This window comes from Eptatretus burgeri, chromosome 7 (genome assembly GCF_056783735.1).
Source record: "Eptatretus burgeri isolate ZD-2024b chromosome 7, Ebu_testis_v1, whole genome shotgun sequence".
Classification (NCBI taxonomy): Eukaryota; Metazoa; Chordata; class Myxini; order Myxiniformes; family Myxinidae; genus Eptatretus; species Eptatretus burgeri.
The window spans coordinates 44,537,475-44,550,558 of record NC_140967.1 but is presented as its reverse complement, the minus strand read 5'-3'; the positions used below and the strand labels follow the sequence as shown (position 1 = coordinate 44,550,558).

At 38.6% G+C, this 13,084-nt stretch overlaps 1 protein-coding gene across 1 annotated transcript in view; it reads right to left on the bottom strand.

The window, feature by feature from the left end:
- Nucleotides 1-2,808: 2,808 nt before the first annotated feature.
- LOC147023142 (nuclear factor of activated T-cells, cytoplasmic 2-like) overlaps nucleotides 2,809-13,084 on the bottom strand; it is an 88,497-nt gene continuing 78,221 nt past the window's right edge. Inside the window, exon 10 of the mRNA XM_085888260.1 lies at nucleotides 2,809-6,399. Within this exon, the coding sequence (XP_085744386.1) occupies nucleotides 6,341-6,399 (59 nt within the window). The 3' untranslated portion in view covers nucleotides 2,809-6,340. The remainder of the gene's footprint in view (nucleotides 6,400-13,084) is intronic.

Genomic DNA, 13,084 nt, shown 5'->3' with positions numbered 1-13,084 from the left:
ACAGTACCAGCCCCATACTGGCTCGCATCACATGACAGGACTACGTCTTTGTCTCGGTCATGATGCACTAGCACATTTGAAGTCGGCAGGATGTCTTTTGACTTCTGGAAGGCTGATGACTCTGGAATGTCTAATTTCCTGCTGACACCATTTTTTAATTCTGTGATACAGTAATCCAAGCATGGCAGCAATGTTTGGGATATACCTTCTGTAGGAATGCAGCATGCCAATGTAAGCCTTTAGTTCAGAGATGCTGGTAGGAGCAGTGGCATCTTTGATGGCTCTGATCTTTTCTTCAGTGAGATGGAAGCCTTCTGCATCAATACGGTGGCCCAGATAGGTTACAGACGAAACCATAAGCTCACATTTGTTTCTCTGTCGGCATAGTCCAGTCGGAAATAATGCATAGCACACATTCGAGGTTGTCAAGATGATGCTCTGAGTGGCTCGTGACAAGGATGCCATCTTGGTAAGCAACAACTTGAGGCTCAGCAGTGAACAGACTATCTATACAACGATGGTAGATTCCCAGAGCCAATTTGACACAAAAACTCAGGCGGTTGTACTTGTAGAGCCCGTAATGTGTGTTGATGGTGAGATGTGATTTGGATTCCCCTTCAGAATGACTTGTAGGTAGGCTGATCTCATATTGAGCATGGTGAAGAACTTTCCTACATACAGTTTTGTGGACAAGTCTGTGACTTATAGTGAAGCTCAAACTCCAAGCGATTCCCTTGAACTAGATGAGACTGGAAGGGCTTTCTTTGAAGCAGCGGAGTTTGAGGACAACCCTATTGAGGTAGAGGAGACTCCTTAACCTCGCAGAACTGCAAGATGCAATGCTGGGTAGCATCCAATCCCACACAATCGGCGGAGCAACAAGAACTGACTTCATCCGTCCAAGTTGACCCTACTGTGTTGGCCAAAATAAGACAGACATTCCCAGTTGTTGTTGTTGTTATTGTTGTTGCTGTAGCTGCTGATGAAGTCTGGTCAAAAGTAAACTGTGTCGTGATTGAACTTTCAGAGAATTGTAAAATTTGTTCCCATTCCAAATGATTCTTAAAATATGTGACTCGTGTCACATTTGTTGGGATATTCAAAACCTAATGGATAAAGTCAAAAGATGTATTGTGCAATTTGCAATGTCTCTGTTGAAATATATTTTCGTTAGACGATGTATTTTACACTATGATACGGGTCTGGCTGATTTTGTTGTTATCATCATGCCTTGGATTTGATAGTCGCGAGGTGTCAACTATTTAGCAGGGGAGTGCAAAGAAGTTTATGAATACATAAATCGTGCACACCAGATTTCCTCGTAATCATCGGTGGTTTCCGAAGATAGTTGGACATTTGAAAGTATTTTATCAATAAATAAAGTTTTTCTCGAGACAATCTTTGTTGTTATATATATCTCGTTAAAATTTACATTTTGGTTTGTTTCATGGTTTTTGATGGGTCTTTTCTTTTTCCAACTGGATGTTCACCTAGACTTAATGAAATTTCAACCTGATCGGATGCATGGTCTGGCAGCCAGAATTATTCATTTTTTTTGATCTGGGTTATTTATTTATTTATTTTTGAATAAGGCTCACTTGGATGTGACTGGATGGGTTTGAGAGGAGAGGAGTAGCAGCTGAAATGCGAATCCTATCTAGGTTCCTCCTGATGACTTCATCTTCGCTTTTTTGCTTATTCGGGTTAGTTCTGATGACTCCAATGCAGGATTGTCCCTATTCGGTCTTCCATTTGATTTAAATTTAATCTCATTCTAAATTAAATTGAATAATAATATATATCATGGGTCAGGGTCAAGTGTCTGATCAAAGTAGGACGTCTTGGTACGCAGTCATCACTGCCACCAGTTATAAAGTGGCAGTTCCAGTTATGTCCATTATATTGATTCTGTAACACACCAGTATACAAACACCACACAAATTACACAAACACCACAAAAAACAAGTCCTGGTGAGATCTACAATCTCTGATTGCTCTTTTTAATGTTAGTTTATGGATAATGTTTGAATCGATCTCTTCCCAACAGCGTTGTAATGCACTCCAGAGCATAGTCAGACAGCTCACGCAAATTTTATCTTTCTCTCAAATGTGCTTTGATTTCTCCAAACATCTCTATCTTCTCACCCATCATATATGCTGTTAGGACAAAGTGTCAGTCAATATTCACTATAACAAATTAAACAACATGGAAATATATATATATATATATATATATATATATATATATATATATATATATATATATATATATATATATATATATCTTTAATATTATGACAAATTTGTTTGAAATGGTGATTTGAGAGATTGATTTTCATGGACTCATACTTTTGCACCTCACTATATATATATATATATATATATATATATATATATATATATATATATATATATATATATATATATACATATATATATATATATATATGTATATATATATATATATATATATATATATATATATATATATATATATATATATATATATATATATATATATATACATACATATATATATATATATATATACATATATATACTGTATATTTCCCTCAAGTCGTGGCTGATTTCTGGTAACATTCATGATTAGATTTCTCCAAACATCCCTATCCTGCATTGCTCTCCAAAGCTCTGGCAGAGAAGCTTGATTGCAGCCTTTACCCCATCCATCCAGAACATATATGGTCTGCTTCTTCCTCTTCTTCATTCAAGCATACCCAGCATTGTTGTGTTAAAAAATGAACATAATATCTTCTGATACAAATATTAAACACCTTTATAAAGATAAAAGTTTGTATCGTTTAATGCAGTGGTAAAAAAATAAACAATGAAATACAATAATGACGAGTCAATATTTGGTATACATTATGCTCAAAATATATATGAAACAATGAAAATGTTTTAAAAATAAAGAATTATAACATTAAATGGATTTACTACATCAGGGAGAAAAATATGTGGAGCTGCAATTGACCGCATCATCATACGAATTATTACAAAGTTGATTCAAAGTCATTGAAGGCATCAGCTGTCTCCAATTCAATCAACAATGATGAATAACATTAAAAGAAAAACATTCATGTAAAGTCATCCACAAATAAGAGTGAAACACAAAATAGCATTGAAAAGAACTGTGTTATATAAATTTGACGGGCATTCAAAATATTATATACGAAGGAGATGCTCACAATAGCCAAGAAATGCCAACGTTTATAGATCTTACTAATTACCGAGTCATATTGATTGATACTGACCGGTCAGTAAATCTTGCCATCTGATGCTTATTCTAACTCAATATGTGGTAGATTAAGCATTTTTGCCCGAAAAATTAATATTTTTACTCATTTCGATTTGACAAAAATGATTAGAAGTTATCATTGGTGTGCCCTGACAAATTACTGACTGATACTGTCTCTCTATCGAGTGCAGCCTTTGGCTGCTGGTTGCATCATTATTTGGGACACGGCTATGCCGCTGATGCAGTGTCCCCCTTACCAGTACACTGGTACTCATTTTGCTGACCTCGGAAGGATGTCAGGCTGAGTCAACCTCCTGGGGTATTTTAATTCAGTGGCCAACAGGGCTTGAACTCAGGACCCTAGGATCCCAAGCCGCCACCCTAACCACTAAGCCAACACCAGGCTTCGACTGATACTGAGAATTGCCAACGATGGTTTTTATTTTTCATTTTAAAATATCTAATCCTATCCCAACCCAAACATTTCCATTAATTCGTTTATAGATTATGAGCCTACCAGGTATCTAATCCTATCCAAAACCGAACATTGCCTACCAGGTCAGTATCGGTTCGTTAATTAGTTGGACCGGCGTTTTAATTTTTCCCATGTTTTAAGCCCATGTAATTTTCATCAAGCCCATGTCATCTTCACATTCCCAGCAACCCAGGGGCACAACACTAACCATGTTACAGTTTTATTTTGGGGTTTTTCCCAATCCACACAACAACAAAAAAGCCAAACATTCACACATGACACGATACACATTCAAAACAATCGGGCATCTTCAACTTGCAGACATCACAACTTAATTGCACCTACCTAATCTCAAGCTCCCTACCACTCCTGTGCCCATCTATCGGCCATTGCTTCTTGGTATTTATCCAAATGCAGTTTAAACCTACCAACTTTCCTTGCTGTACCGCCTTTCCCCATATATTAACAACTCTATGTAAAATACCCCCACCACTGCCTTGCTTATAATCTCATGTTCCTCTTTTTCACTCTCAGACTATGCCCTCTGGTTCTGTCACTGTTCATTTTGGTAAAATGAAAACCTGTCATATTTTTTTTTCTTCAATACTGTTCATTATTTTAAACATTTCCATAAGGCCCCTTCATAATCGCCTTCTTTCTATTGTAAAAGTTAAATGACAATGATAGATCCCATAACCCTGCTACCAATTGGAAGCAAGGTAATATGCCTGCAGTTAATCGGATTGGTTTTTGCACCGTGTTTGTGTATTGCAGCTTTTGTGTCCACAGTCAGCATGGCAGTGAAGGAGAACCCCCCCCCCCCCAACTCCCATGGGATGTAAAACCACGGGATTTATCTATGTTCTATTCTCCAAAGTAGTACGGACTGTTTTTAGTATTTCATATGACTCTGATAGGTTCAGAGTTGAACCACTGACTTTTCAGAATCAGACCAGATGCTCAAACCATAATATCATGGAGTCTGACAAATCTGATTACCCCCTCTCTACTATCTACCTTAGTGCCAAGCTTATAGTGTCATCTACAAATTTGAAAAGCCGACTCTTCACCCCACTATCCAAATAATTCATGCAAATTACCAATGACAATGGACCTGAGGTCCTACCACTTCGAGCCACTCTTTGCTTCCTATCACTAAGCCAGTTTCCAATCCAGTTAGCTCCCCGACTCGCCAAACCTTCACCTTGGCTATAACCACCACTGATGCAGTACCTTATCAAATGCCTTCTGAAAATTCAGATTCACTACATTCACCACCCTTCCATCATCCACCCTCTACAAAAAGATTTTCTTATTATTTACATGACTTTTTTTTAATGTTGGCATTTCTTGGATGATTGTTGAGTATTTCCTTTGTAGCACTTTTTGAACACTCCTATTATACAGGATATATAGTGGTTTGAGTAACCACAAGGAAGCAACAACTTATAAAAAATGGAATAATGGCAAAGGCCAAACATTTTACATTGTAAAAACCAGCTGCTCATAATGTTGGAAAAAAATAAAAAATTAAACATCTTCCTGTTTCTATGCAGCAAAAGAGCTCATCACTCGTATCAAAATCAACTGAAATTTAAAAGCATCGTTAAGAAAATAACAAAACCTTGCAGCATAGATCTCACCCGAAGTTTCAGAATCATAAAGTTACATAATATTGCTCCAAATCCAAACTTGTCCACTTCGGCTTCGCTTTGTCCTCACTTTCTCAGTTCCAACTGAAACAAGATTACTTGAACACCCTTCAGTGGATTTTTAAGGAAGTTTACAAAACCAGTCATTGAAAATGATTGTCCTAAATTTGTTTAAATGCATGAAAATTACCCCCAATGAAAATGTATTTATCAAAAAGATACAAAACCAGCATCATAAACCACACTTTTATTTAAAATATACATTATATGAAAATATAACTGAACCAAAGATAATTTACATTTAAAAGCTTTGTTTATTTGACAAATTGAAAAGCATGGAAGACCAGGAAAGCTACTTATCACACTTGCCTCACACTCAGTGACACCTAATAATGGTTAAATGAAAGTCGGAATAATATGAAGTGAAACTTGTTCGAGGATTAATGGATGCAATCAGAAGAAGTTGTTACAATGCCTGAAATGTCGGCTTCATCTTACTTCCCATGGTGGTTAGGATACTTAGATCATTGTTCGGTTTATTCCATTCTTCGTTCTACTTGTCATGTCAAACCATCACAGAATGACACTGGCCTTCACAGAGACTAGTTTTCCACGCTAACAAGGTTCAGGATTCGATTGTTAGCAGCAGTGAAGCAAAATAAGTGAATTTGCTGGCTTTGTTGGTTCTCTTTAGTACATTGGGATTGAAGGTAGAGTATTACATTTACACACTAAGATTTTTCCCATCTACTCTGCTTGCAGTTCTTGCAACAGGCAGTTGAGAAATCTGTAAATTTAAGAGTATCTTTTAGTTTGCAGTTTGAGTTTGGGATGCATTCATAGAAAATAGGTAGTTTTGAAAAAAAAAATGATCTTAAGAGATAAATATCATTTGTCATATAATTTAAAGTTGTTTCTTGAAATTAGTTCAAAGTACGTTGAAATTCTTCTCTTCTAGGCAGAACTACTAGAAGATGGAATGTCGCTCAGGTCTCTCCGGATGATCTCGGAAACTGAAACACATAAAAAATTACAGCAATTGACATAATTTTTACATATATTCATATATCCATACAATGTGGATGTCAATCTGCACAACTGTATTTAGTAAAGTTTGATTGGCAGGCCATGACTGACTGAAATGAATCAAACAGAAGACCAAGAAGGAACCAGAAGAAGGAAAGAGCAAAGATGGAATCATCAGGAGGAACCTGGATAGGATTCGGGTTTCAGCCGCTACTCCACAACCCTTAAACCCATCCAGGCGCAGTCAAGTGTGATGTCACATTGGTGTTTACTTCGAGCCAAATGTGGTAAGGTCATGGCAGCTCCTGATAAATGGCTTGGAAAATCATTGAATTTGTATTTCCTGCTTCATGGTGCATTTTTTTTTCCTTTAAGGATGTTAAGGGAAAATTTGACAATGGTCAGATCTAGTAATTCTCAGGTTTCAAAATATATTTTACATTTCACTTGAAGTGAAAGAAACCTGAGTCCACAATGCTCACTTTATGTTTATTTAAGGGTTGGCCAAAAAACTAAGACCAAATAATTCAATCAAGAGAAGTAAGTTCACTGACCAAAGAATTGACATCATATTAAACATATATCAAGCCTGGTGTTGGCGTAGTAGCTCGGGTCCTGAGTCTGAGCCCTGTTGGCTGCTGAATTAACACCAGGTGGGATTGACTCAGCCTGTCATCCTTCTGAGGCTGGCGAAATGAGTACCAGTGTACTGGTATAGGGGCACAGCATCAGCGACACAGTTGTGCCCCAACAAAATGATAGCTACCCAGCAGCCAAGCTGCTATACACAAGAAGAAGATGAAATGTATATCCACCTTGCAAGGAGCTAAGAAATGCACTTTTCATTTTAAGCATCAATATTAGTTGCTTGGTGTCACATAAAACATTGACTTTAGTTTGGGAGAAAAGTGAAAAGATGGCTGAACAGAAACTAAACTGCCAGGTTTGGCAAGATAGCTCAGAGGTACAGCACTTGCCTTTGGGCTGAGTTGGCTGGGTTTGATTCCTGACCCCACTATAAAACTGTCACCTGGAGATTGTGCAAGTAGGACATTGCATCAAAGGTGCACCATCCCTCGGACAGATGTCAACCCAGGGAACCCGTCTGCTAGCATTGGTTACTGATGGCACTAAAGATCTCTCTGCGTCTTTCACAAAGAGTCGGTGATTGTTACTGGCACCCTGGCCAAATTTTCAAGTCCAAATCAGTAGGGGGGCTCATATCGCAGTGGACTTTGAGGCACTCAGAGTGCACCAAAGGACCAGCAATTTACCTGAATGCAATATTGTTGTTGTGAGCAAATGCATGTTGGACTGCGATTCAATTCTGAATTCAGGCCACTAGTTGCAGGTGCAGCAGTGTCACTGATGAGTGCCTCCAAGTCCACTCGTTTACTGAGGCACACCCGTGTCGTTGATGCACATTCAGGTAGGAATTTGTAATTTGTTCAGGGTGCTGGTGATAACTCACCTCCTCTTCCAGAAAGACACCATGGGATGTTTAACGCCCACCGACTAATGCTAGCAGATGGGACGCCCAGTTTTAATGTCCATTTGAGGGGCGGCACACACATTGATGCCTCCCCCTTCCTGAAACACCGGAATGAGAGTTTATAGCTGGGCTGAGATTCAAACCCAGGCTTGACAGCTTAGGGGCGAGTGTGCATACCTCTAGTCTACCCTGCAAGCCTTGGGATATGATAGTATGCTAAAGATGACGGTTTATCATCATCCTTATTGTATGTAAAAGTCGTGCAAGAATGCATACCTTCTGTACAAAATATACAGAAAAAAGGGTTTTTCATTTATTTTATATTCTATTCTAGTGAATATTGCACCGACATTATTTTCTGAATTGAGCCTGCTGGTTGCATTATTACCAAAGTGCAGCTTTACTGTTGATGCAGTGCCCCTACACATGAGAGCATAATTTGGAATTTCGCCATGGTGTCAGCATATGATGGCCCACTCTGTTTGAAAATCACCATGCAATCTTTAAAGTCCCCCAGCAAATGCAAGCAGATAAGACACCGGGCTTAACGCACCACTGAAGGATGACGCGTCATCGATGCCACGCCCTGCCTGCAAAACTGTTTTATATTAAACTGGTGAGTTGGTGCTCTCATCAAAATACCATGTCGTTCAATGCTCAAGCATTCATTGATCCTGTATAATTACATTTAGGCTAATCGAGTGCAATTCATGTCATTTTCGAAAATCCAAATCCATAAGGATTTTGAAAATTTACTTTCGCGTCACTTGAACATTGCTCTCAGCATCCCAAAATGTATAAAATGTCCACTCTGCACATGATGCAAAGAATGCAACAAAGAACAGGAAAATGAGCAGGGAATGTAATGGTTTCTTGTAAGCTCATTTTGAGAGAATAAAATATGTTATTAAGAAACGAGCAAATAATTACAAGAAACGATAAGATTTTGTAGCATTAATGACAAAAAATTGACTCAGTGTGACATCATTCAGTCATGGAAGTTGATATGTGTCAGATAAATCACCTTTTCACCTCCAAAATCCGGTAAACATCAGACTATTCATCATGCCACTTCATTTTATCGAAGTGACCAATGAAATGAAACAAATATAAGTGTCACAGTTAAATAAGCCGTTTATTAAGCAGTTTTGCTTATTTTATGTCACAGATACTCAACTTGAGTACCATCGGTCTTCTTCAACTGAAAGTTGACCAACTCGTGCTAACCACCGTAGGAAGCAAAGCGATGCTGACATTTAATCGTTCATCCTTCGTCGGAGGAAGAGATCAACTCGGGCTCCAATTAAAGGTTAACGCCTGACGCGTCAACTTTACTTTGCTTCCCACAGTGGTTTGGATAACTTTGTTAACTATCAGTTGAAAAAAAGCTATCCTTCCTATAGTTTGCCCACACAGATGGACGGTATACCCTTGTGAACCGTTTAGTATTATTCTGTTTTAGCTGGAGTAAGTTGGTAATTGTTTTGGGAGGTTTGATCAGATGCATGTTCAATGTGCTGATACGCACACCAATCATACTGAAAAGTACACAGCTTAAAACCAATTAGGTTATCAGTTGAACAAGACACACAAATACACACCTATTCCATCTGATCTGATTGTACCGGTCAAATTGTATTTTCAGTGATCACCTGGAGTGACCTTAGATTGAAACGTCATGTGTCCACATCCATGTTCAAGGCTACCATCGCGCTTTCTCATTGATTTGTTTTCAACCTTTCTTGAGATGAATGACTTCAATAGCTCTTGGAGATTATTTTTCTCATCTTTACCTTTTTAGATCCGAGAATGAGTTATTGAGGCCTAGTTTTTATTTATATTTTCAGTAACACTCTCCCCTTTTTTGAGCAATTCCAATTGACTTTTAAGTGGGTCCATAGTGATACGATACTGTGCGAATGTGAGTTTCAAACAACATACTCCTCAGCACCAATTGATTATACTGTACGATGCAACTTACTACAGCTCCAGCAAACTGCAGGCTTCAGTGGAGTTGATCACATCATTGTGCTCACACCATCATTATCACATTATGGCATCTCTGGTCCTGCACTGAAATGGTTTCCATCTTTCTTAGCAAACAAGTTGCATTTTAACAATCAATATTTACCTGCACCACTTAAGGTGGACAGAGGTTATGTTTTCACCTCTATTTGTCTGCCTGTCTGTTTGTCTGTCTGTGTGTGAGCAGGATATCTCAAAAAGTTATGGACGGATTTGGACAAAACTTGGTGGAGAGGTTAGGGTTTTTTTTTTCTAAGAATGAATTCATTGAGTCCTGATTAAGATCTGGATCCGGATCTGGATGCGAGAATTTTTTAATTTTCAAAGTGATTCTTCACCATTGAGAGACGGGGCAAAAACAATATATAGCACGATATTTCACAAGTTATGGATGGGTTTTGACAAAACATGAGGGATAAGTTGGGACGGTGACAAGAATAAGCTGATTCGATTTTGGTTAAGGTCCAGATGCAGATCTGGCCTATCATTGAGATACAAAACATAAAGTGTTCAATTCGACAGAGGTGTGTGCTCTACTGAGTGTCATTCTTGTTATTGTTTTGGTTGGTAACAAGGCTTTGTGCTTGATCTGGCTGTGTTCTTCATCTCCATTCTACATGCTGCCATTGGCTGACATATAAATATAAAAATACATTTACCATTTTATGTTGAGCACAAACACCTTGTATGATACATCAGCAATTCACACTTCGGATCAAATCTGTAAAAAAAAAATAACTTCTGAAAATAATCGTACTGAAACCAAAATACTTGTAATGGGTGTACAGTGAATTCTCAAGAACCTTCCTCCTGTGAATGTCCCAATAGACACCTAATTATCTGTTTATAGTTTACAGAATTACAATACTGGTGTTTTGTTTTATGGAGACTGCACTCTAACTTTGAATCACATTTTGATGTATATGCCAATCCGTTTTCAATCACCTTCGCAATGTCTCTGGGATTCGTTAATGTTTGAATCGGTTTATTACTGAAATCCTGCTTCATGCAATTATTATCCCCACTATCGCCTCTTTCCTCGACGCTTGCCCGTCATCTCCAAGCAGCCAAGAATACATCTATGAGGCTCGTTTCAAACACTTAAAAGTATTATCATGCCACCTCCATACTCTCTTCAATTCCACTGGCTCCTAGTTTTCTGTTCCATTGATAAATTTGTTTTTTCCTTTCTCTTAAAGCTTTCCATGGGATTGCATCTTGTTATCTTACCGACATTTTACCCACCTACGCATTCTTTATTCAGCCAATCTCAACATTCATTTCTGTACCTCAGATTTTGGTGAAATAAAAAAAACTATGGTGATTACGCCTTTTCATTTTCTACTCTCACATTTTGAATTATTTTCATCTGATTATTTGTTATATCACTTATCTCCAGATCAGTTTCCAAATTGCCCTTAAGACTTGTATTTATTAGCCTCACATTTCGAGAATAAGCTAGTTCTCTTCTTCAGATGCCTTAAGAGGGGTTACGTTCCATTGGGGAGGATTTACATCGTGGATTGGCCCAAGTCCTTGCCAATCACAGGGCTCCCTACATTCAAATTATTCTGCAGCTTTTCTTGACGTTTCACATTGTCTCTTTTGTTGACCATTTAAATATCGGTCTTTAAAGACCTTCGTAATCCTGCAGAACTCATCCGGTATTGGAGGCGAAGTTGCGGTTGTGCACGCTGTTTGTCGCTTTTGGGTTGGTAGAGCCTTTTTGGTTTCTTGATCAAGCACGACCGCAACTTCACCTCCTAAATGATGCTCAGGAAGAGACTGCGTTTGTGTGGCAGACAATGCTTCTTGTTAACAAACAGGTCATGTGGCCATGACCATTATGGGACTCAATCTGTGCTTTGCTGGTTTACCAAGCTGGGGGTGGGGAGGGGGGGGTCAGTTCACATTTAACTGACTTGGTCTTTGTCACAAGGGAATTATTTTTCAGTATGCTATTTTGAGGAATCCAAATGAGGGCAAAACATGGTCCGCAGCTCTTTAAAGACCTGAGTAACCCTGGAAGCCATCCGGTTTTGGACGCAAAGTAGTGGTTGTGCAAGCGCATGATGCTCAGTGTCATGTCACCTTCGGGTAAGTGGAGCCTGCATATAGTTAACTTGCCTTTACCTTCTTTTTAAAATCTGAATTGAGTTTTCTAAAACTCTATTAAAAAATCAGTTTTCTATTTTTTCTTGCATCGTGCTTCAGACACCTTCCTGAAGACTGCTGTACACCAGATCCCATTTTGTTTTATTCTACACACACACACACACACACACACACACACACACACACACACACACACACACACACACACACACACACACACACACACACACACACACACACACACACACACACACAACTATGGTTTCTCCATTAGCTACCACTGGACTTAGTCAGAAACTGGGCTTATAGATTGGGTCTCGTCCATCCGTGCGTCCGTCATCAGCCATATCTTTGACATGACTGGACCGATTTTGTTCAAACTTGGCACAAGCACAGTACATGACGGCATACATGTGCATCTCACTTTATTTTGCAATCTGATCAAAGATGGTGGACTGGCAGCCATTTGTTGTAAAAAAAATAAAAAATAAAAAAAAGGCCGGTATTGAACATGTCCTCAACCATTTCTCGGACATGCATTTACCGATCTTGTTGCATACCTATATCATGTAGCATCTTTATTGAAAAAAAAAATTCTAATCACTCTTCGATTTCACCCCGACCACCTTTAAGTACAGTTTACAAAAATAGGACTGCGCATCTTGAAGCTCACCTGGATCAGAAGCAACAGTCACTCAAACCCCACACAGACCCCGTCAGACCATGATTTTAATTTTTTTAATGTTGTAAACAAACTTTGATATATCACGGGTAATGAAGGTTGTGGTCAAGTTTCATCGGAACCATGTGTGTAGTTTCAGAAAAGAGCACATTCCAATTTGGGGGGTCAAACCTCTCCACCCCAGTAGACCCCCTTAATGAGCGCAGATTTTGATGAGGTTAATAAATCTTCGTTAGGCATCAGATATGAAGCTTGTGGCCAAGATTCATCAAAATTGTGTGTTTGGTTCAAGTGATAATGACTGAAGTGTTTACAGACTGACCGACTGAGTGAGTGAGTCACTCACTCACCTGCGGAC